An 8,404-nucleotide genomic window follows, 5' to 3' on the forward strand; every position below is an offset into this window, starting at 1 on the left:
TCTACCTCTGAATACCTAGAGATATAATGAGAGATAGCATTGATTTTGTAGTTGACTGCACAATTTTACTTGGGGTATTGTTGTTAATTAAACACACATGACATCAAATATGTGTTAATAGGTATGGAATTTACATTCTTTGTAAGTTAATTGAATAAGCTACACAGCAAAGTTAATTTCATGCAGCTGTGCAATACAGTTATTTTTCAACAGACTGTTGAATTAACATGTATAAGGACACAAAACAAGTGGACACAATCTCTCATCAGATTTCTTTTTTTTTGATATACAAAATAAACAACATTTATCACTTGCTTAATTTTATTATTTACATATTTTATCAACAAATAAATACAATTCTTTAAAACTTACTTGAAATATATATTGTTTTCATTCGATATAACTCTTATTTTACAAAATAGTGAATCAGTATTTATAGAAAAATAGTGAAAGCATTATATATGAGGATGTAGTAAAACGAATATAAGTAAACAGTTTAACTATTTAAGACAAAAACTATAACTGTCTTGAAAATAGAATTATTTTTGACTAATTGTAAGAAAAACGTTTGTTATGCAAATTTAAATTTCGAAACTATTTCATAAAATTTCTAAATTCGCATGTGTCAAAATAACTGAATAATATACAACACTTTATTCTATTGCACTAGAGACAGTTTCAAAGTTTAACTTAAATGAATGAATGAATGAATGAATGGATGGATGGATGGATGAAATAAATGAATGAGCAAATAAATATTTCATTACACAGGGTTTTCCCTCGAGTTTTTTATTTGGGAGTCCATGGACTCCCATGGCTGCTAATTTAAGGGTCCCTAATAATTTTTGCGGGTCCACAAATTATTGATCTTGAAAATGGACATTATTACTAAAAAAAATTTATCCTAAAACCGAATGAACTTGTATCTTTTTAATTTAGATAGCAGCTGATTCAGTATTTCGGAATGATATCTTTCAAAATGGCATGAGTTTTCCATTCAGACTGATAACAAAAGGTGTGACAGTCTTTTTGTTATGTTATGATCAAATAGCCAGTAATTACCGGCAATTAAGTGTCAACTCGTGTCAATTATGTTCTTCACAGTTTGATCTTAGTTAAAGATAATACTCGATCCTTAATTAGTATCATAATTTTTGTGATTTATTAATATTTTTTCATCAAAATACTTTAAATTTATATGAAATTAATTTTGTTTAATAGAAAAATAAACCATTCGATCTTTTACGGAACGTAACGGCAATCTTAGATTTTAGCGGTATCAGTTAGCGCGGAGAGTAGTTTCCCTTTACCAAAATGGCGAACATCGGTAACAAAACTTGTTTTGAAGTTGGAAAATCGTCTATACCTGTGTATAATGAGCACCCACGATTCGGGGATGGTCCCGGTGGTAAAAAACTGCGCATTTTACATGGGTATCTGCGCAAAGGAAGCTTCAGTGCAAAGGAGTTTCGTGACCGATTTTGCGGGTCCAGTGGACGCAGAGGCACTACAAAATGCGAGTCCAAAGCAGTCAAAGCGCGTCAGGGACGCAGAAAACCTGCGTCCGGGAAAACCCTGATTACATTTCTAAACCCGCATGTGGTCAAAATATGTGAATAATAAACAACACTTTATTCTATTGCACAAGAGACAGTTTCAAAGTTTAACATAAATAAATAAATAAATGTCACTGATCAATTTACAAGTAAAGAAAAAAGAATTTATGTATTTTTATAAAGTTTTTTTTCAGCTAAAATACAACAATAAATATTACAGTGAATCATAGAATTAGTAGGAATTTTCACAATGAAAAATATCAAATATATACCTAAAGGCTTTTTCTCACACCACACTTGTGTTTTTGTTTTTATGTCTGCCAAAATTTAACAGATTTTAATGAAAATTGAATACACTGTACAGTTGAATTAAATATATAACAACAACAAATGTACAATGTACATAGATTCATTGAACTATGACGGTTGAAATAAGGTATCTCAAAAATAAAGTTACAAAATAAGTGCATTTGGCACTGGTTGCTTATGCAGCAAATACTGGCTACTCCGGGCTCAAACAATTCTGCCGCCAAACTTGCGTTACAAAGGATAGAATTTGCTATTATCTTGACATCGGACTTTTTTTGAAAGTGTGCATTACTAGATTACTAAAGTTTTATTAAGTTCGGCAATGAAGATTGTCAGTGACAGTAACTGTGCCATATAAATCCGCAAAAATAAAGAGTGCATATTTTAAATTGCAAAAACTTATAACTATTTCGTTGCATATTCATCAAAATCTGCACGAGCAAAATACAACGTCCCAGATAGCTACTATTATAATAAACCTATTGTAATATCAGCGTGTGGATCCACGATATGTATATTTCATTACTCCACTTACACATAAAGTGCTACATATATCCTACAAATATTTGTTTTATTGAGTTACTAATACCCATTTTTCAAAATGTCAGTGTGCCAGTCCTTGAAACAAGGCACACAGACATGAACATTGCACTGTAAACACATATTGAAACATTCATGCCGCCTTTTCCTTTTGCTACATTGACGGCACCTTCCACGTTTCAAGCCATTACTTGGAAAATGGCCGGCATTCACAGTGGCAAGAGATGCCTTCTCGTTTTCCGTATAATCCGCTATCAATTGCTTTGCAACGTTCATTCTAAAGTCAATCAATGCGCGTTCCTTGGGTTTTCCTTTTCTCGTTTTTAATTTGTGATACGGGGATTCTTTCATTACGATGAAGGCATTTACCACCGCTGTATCCCATAAAAACCAAAACAGGTACAACCACCATTTTCTTGACGTACGGAAGGTTGAGTAGGCTGTTCTCAATTGGTCAGCATGATCAACCCCGTTCATGTAATTGTTGTACTCGGAAATTGTTACTGGCGCAGGTACTTCCTTGATGTCACCAGTGCGCGACTTTCTCGGTACAGAGGAATCAATATTTGCTGGATTATCAGCAGTTGAAAGAGTAAATATTTCTTTCTTATCTTTCCAAATGCACGTGACTAATTCTCCTTTCTGCGCAAATTTCATGTCTCCTTGATTTTTCACGTCCTTCTTTTTCAAAGTTGTATGTGGAAAGCCTTTCCTGTTAGATCTAACAGTTCCCCTAGCGTATGTTCCATTATTTTCTAACTCCTGGAATAACATAGGACTTGAGAAATAATTGTCCATATTCACAATGTGGTTTCGTCCATTTATTCCATTCATCAGTTCAGTAACAACACGATGTGCAAGTCCATTCTCTGCTGGTCCATCACGACCAGTATAAACCTGAAAGTCATTCACGTAGCCATTTGCCGGATCTGCCCGCACCCAGATTTTTATGCCGTATTTCGTCGGTTTGGCCGGCAGATATTGTTTGAATGATAGACGACCACGGAATTTTACCATAGCCTCATCAACACTAACGTTCTGATGCGCGTTGTAATTTTGGAGACACAATTTCCTAACTTCATCCAGAATAGGTCGCACAAGAAAAAGTTTGTCATAAGTTGGATGACCCCTTGGTTGCATCTTTGATCGATCATTTACATGAAAGTACTGCAGGATTTTCATAAATCGGTCACGTTTCATCACTTTCCTGATGGACAAATTACCAAAGGTCTTGTCTGTAGACCAGTACATCTGAGTCTGTGGTAACTGAAATCACAAAAAATAGCTGTTCAAATGCTTGCATATAAACAAACTTATTTTGTGTCTATACTGAAGTCAATATACTTAAAAACCTTTATAAAAAGACGATAAAAAGCTGTATATGTACAGCCGGGTCATACATCTAAGTCCGTAATTAACTTCAGCATTATAATCCAAACAACCAAAATTAATGTAAACTTGTATGTCAGTGTATTTTTCCACTACTTTGAAAATGGGGCCGGGGCAACTGGGAAAAATGCACCATAAATTATCCAAACAGGGATTTTTTATTTCAGAATTATAAACTAACAATACTTTATAGGCAAGTTAGTGTTGACTGGAAACAAAAAAGAAGAAATTCTATAAGCAAACATATCTCTGTGACTAAGCTAGCAATACACAGAATTTCAGAATTGAGCCACGCCATGAGAAAACCAACATTGTGGCTTTGCGGCCAGTATGGATCCAAACCAGCCTGTGCATCCGCGCATTATGGTCAGGATCCATGCTGTTCTTTTTCAAAGCCTACTGCAATTAGAGAAACCGTTAGCAAACAACATGGATCCTGACCAGACTGTGCGGATGCTCAGGCTGGTCTGGATTCATACTGGCCGCAAGGCCACTATGTTGGTTTTCTCATGGCGCGGCTCACTTAGATATTTGTCTGAATCTGTCATACATATTCAAGTCATTGACAGTTACTGATAGTTTTTCCTATTTCATACGGGTATTTTTATTTTGTATTCACTCTGACTGGCCGTTTTCATTGTAAGTGTGGTAATTTGAGCTGTTACGACTTATATGGTCTGCCTGGCGAACAAAACATCAATTTATTTAATTTTGTTTTGGTACTTTTAGCATTATTTTTCATGTTGTTTTTTTTAAGTATTGCAGACGGTTTATTTACGATAAACTGACATTTACATAATCATGTCTTTCAATGACACGGTTTATGGGTAAGTAATTACAATTCAATGTTTACAAACTTATTATTGTCCGTAAGTATTGACCTGGCACTCAATAATCTTCGCCAATATATTCGGGTGTTTTCGTTATTTTACGCGATAGTTGTGTCCTGAAAATATCTAGATTTATCAAAATTTATTAGATAAACACCTGTACAGTGGTGTAGTGGTAAGCTCTCCGACTTGGAAACATGTTACCATGGGTTCAAATCTTTTTTTAACCATTTTTTAAAAAATATAGTTCCCTGTGTTTGTATTTGTTACTATGATATTATATTATTTTATGGAACATTTGATGTGTCGCTAACAACAGTTCTTTGAATTGTCTGTTGAATGAATGAATGCTTGTCCGGTCCTGAAGATTTTAAACGTCATTTTGTAGAACGGTTTCATGAACGTAGAAAAAATTTAATTGATAGAATCTAGTAGAGTATTTTGTTTATAAATTATAATAAGTGTCTGTTAATTTTACAGATAAAATAAAATAATAATAATAAAAAAAACCCAATTTGGTCGGACAGCGGACTCGAACACACAACACTGTGATTAGTGACAAAACGCTTTGTCAGCACAGCTATATCTGCACATGATACATGATGGTATATAACTGGCTTTTCAATAGTTATATCGTTGTTTAGGTTCGGAAACCGAACATTAATTTACGGAAACATACGGAATATTCATGAGTGCCAGGTCAATACTTACGGACAATACTATACCGTTATATCAACATCAACATATTTAAGTCCTGTGAAAATTTTCAGGTTTGTTTTCTGACTGTCAATTAGTAATTTTAGATGTTAAATTGGGGAAAAAAACATACTAGTATTCGTTGGAGGAACTGGAGCTGAAATTCTGCAACAAATCAACCAAGAAAAGGTACTGTATGTGTATAATCGCAAAGACCATTTCATATTTGGCAGCTTGAAACTTTTTGCTGAGTATAAAGAGTATATATAAAGAATAAGTTTATTTTTTGATTCAAAGTATCATCAATGATACAAAATAACTAAATATATTGTAACTATAATATTCATTATTTCCAGTGACTATCAAAGCAAAACTTTCATTTTAGCTGCTAATCCTATGGTCATAAACTACTTAGTTTCAGTGGATGGAGAAAAATTGTTGTTAAAAATAAATTATCATTTATAACTGTATTTAAAAAAAAAGGTTGGGATGCCAGTACTGATCTATATATTCATTTGTTGTTGTAGTGTTCCATAAACTTATCTGTTGCTAAATACTTAATTTTCACCGACAGGCGACACAATTCTAGAAGTGTTATTAGAATTATTAGTTTTGTTTCGTACAAATTCATGAATTTAGCAAACTGGTCAATCAGTTTTACTGTCCGCAAGAGAAGTAAGTATTGAATGATTGAAACGATGTTATATCTAAAGATTGATTTTAACTGCACTAAATCAGTAAATGTCTTCAGTTTCAGTGCTAGGAATACAATAGTAACATGTGCAAACAATCCCATAACCGATCCTTATCTACAAAAGTTTTTCCCGCCAAATATTTTGAGCAGTATCTTGTTTCCTAGAGTCGGTTGGGTATTGCAAATTAAAGCTGTTGACCACCTCAGCTGTATGGCAAGCAAATCCATCATTCAAACAATGTCCTAAAAGCTGAAACTTATTTTTTTTTAATCGAAATGCAGGAGAAATTTGATAGCTATCCTCTATACCATGACGAAACAAAGTAGTGAAAGAATTTACTGCACATCGACTAAGGCAACAGTGTTGTCAAATCAAAACAATATTTATTTATTGTCCGTAAGGCATGTATATTTTCTTTTTTAGAAGTTGCAAGTCACCGTTTATCAAAACAGATATTCATGTCTGTCTTTTTTATAGTTATAGGTACATTTCAGTCGCATATCTGGTTTTAGAAATAAATATAATGATAGATTCTACATAGAATCTGAAAATAATTTTACAACTGAAAACGATTGTGAAAAGTAGACATTATTCTAGTACTGCTGTTATTTCCTGGAAATTTTTTGACTTATTATTTATAGAATTTATAATACCTGAATAATGCTCATGTACACGCGGATTCCCAACCATGCCTTCATTTCAACAAATGTCACTTGTCGCCATGAAGGATCCGGCTTCCTGGATTGTTTCTGACTGGCATACAGATTGGTCTGTTTGACAAGAAGCTCAATCAACATTACTGGAAAGAAAAGCTCAACAAAGTCCCATTCTTTATCATCAGGGCTCAGTAAAGTGGTAGGTCCCGGTTCAGGCCCAATAAATGGCCTCTTTGGGCGTGGTGTTTTGTCATTTACTGACCAAGTGTCATTGTTCTGGTCTTCGCTTTCACTTCCACTACCGTCCGAATCAGAACTGTCATCAAAATTACGAATCAAATCCGCTAGAGGCACATCATCGTCCGACTCAAACTCTGAGAAATCACTGTCACTAAAATCAATTACAGAATTATCCATATTGAATAGTCAGGCTTGGAGAAATCACTTGAGTATTAATTTTCTGTTAAAACTACGCTCGTTTTTACAGCTTCCAGTACGAAAACATTTATTTCACATCATCCGCCATTTTATGTAATGTCTCATGACGTTACGTAACAAAAATTTTGATTGGTCCAATTTGATAGAAAGAACTTAAAGCGTTTATCAAAAGACCAATAAAATGTGACGACTCAATGCGTCACGCGGAATTCAGAGCTACTACTGTGACGACGCATGTACGCGGCATGCGGTATCCAGAGGTAGTTTACAACACCGCTTAGATGTGGCACGCGATATACCGATAAGAATCGGACGACGCATTAATGCGTCGTGCGGGCATAATGAGTTAAGGACATCATTTACTTATGCACGACTAAATTGATCATTTTCTTCTGTATCCGGCAAAATGAGTGAGTGGTTAGCCCATCACAAAATGGTTTTAATTAGCACGCATTTCTCTATACTGGCTTGGAATTTGTCTTTGAAATTTAAAAATATTGTTCATTTTCGCGCTTTACATAGTCAATCGGATTCCAGATTTCAAAAACGCTAATCTGCATCTAGGCTAAGTTTTATATGCGCTCCAGTTTCCTTTTTGGCCAGGCGCCTCGCTAAGTGACATGGGTAGCTAATCCTGCCCTTAACGAAATCAATCAGGCGGCGCCGCCTTACTCTGTTAACACTACAAAGTTCCTTATTATTTTTTTACTTCTACATTCCAAAAACAAAGAAAAATATCAAACAGGGAATGCCACGCACTAAAAGCGCAGCCTCCTCAAAACGAACCCCCCAGCACGCAAACGCGTGCACCACACACACACACACACACACACTCAAAGCTTACACATCAGGACAAAACGAACAACACACACACACACACACACACTCAAAGCCAACACATAAGGACAAGACGAACAATAAGCATACACACACGCGCGCACACAAAGTCAACACACAAGGACAAAACGAACAAACAAAGGAACACAGTGGGGCACCGCCTTGGAACGGTCAGTGGCAAAAACACCACTGGGAAGCTTAAACCGGTTTATGGTGCGCACCCAACCTCACTCTTACCCCCACCATGTTCCAAAGACATGGGTCAGTGTAAATAAAAGTAATCCCCTCCAGGTGAATCTCTAACACACGTAATGGAAACAAAAAGGCATGGCATGTAAAACACAAAAATGCTCGTGTATAAATATATAAAAAGCAAACCTTAAGAACCAAAAACGTATGTACTCAATGCCTTTTCAGAAGACAGAGCAACAAGAGAAACACCCTTAAGGGCCCGACGA

General features: G+C 35.2%; 1 protein-coding gene across 1 annotated transcript; it reads right to left on the reverse strand.

The window, feature by feature from the left end:
* Positions 1 to 365: 365 nt before the first annotated feature.
* LOC123548412 (piggyBac transposable element-derived protein 4-like) lies at positions 366 to 7,088 on the reverse strand. Its single transcript, XM_045335635.2, has 2 exons — positions 6,669 to 7,088; positions 366 to 3,671 (listed from the first exon to the last, which is right to left on the reverse strand). The coding sequence occupies exons 1-2, from the start codon at positions 7,086 to 7,088 to the stop codon at positions 2,448 to 2,450; spliced, it is 1,644 nt and encodes a 547-aa protein (XP_045191570.2). The 3' UTR covers positions 366 to 2,447.
* Positions 7,089 to 8,404: the final 1,316 nt, after the last annotated feature.

Source organism: Mercenaria mercenaria, unplaced genomic scaffold (assembly GCF_021730395.1).
Source record: "Mercenaria mercenaria strain notata unplaced genomic scaffold, MADL_Memer_1 contig_1592, whole genome shotgun sequence".
In the NCBI taxonomy this organism is placed as follows: domain Eukaryota; kingdom Metazoa; phylum Mollusca; class Bivalvia; order Venerida; family Veneridae; genus Mercenaria; species Mercenaria mercenaria.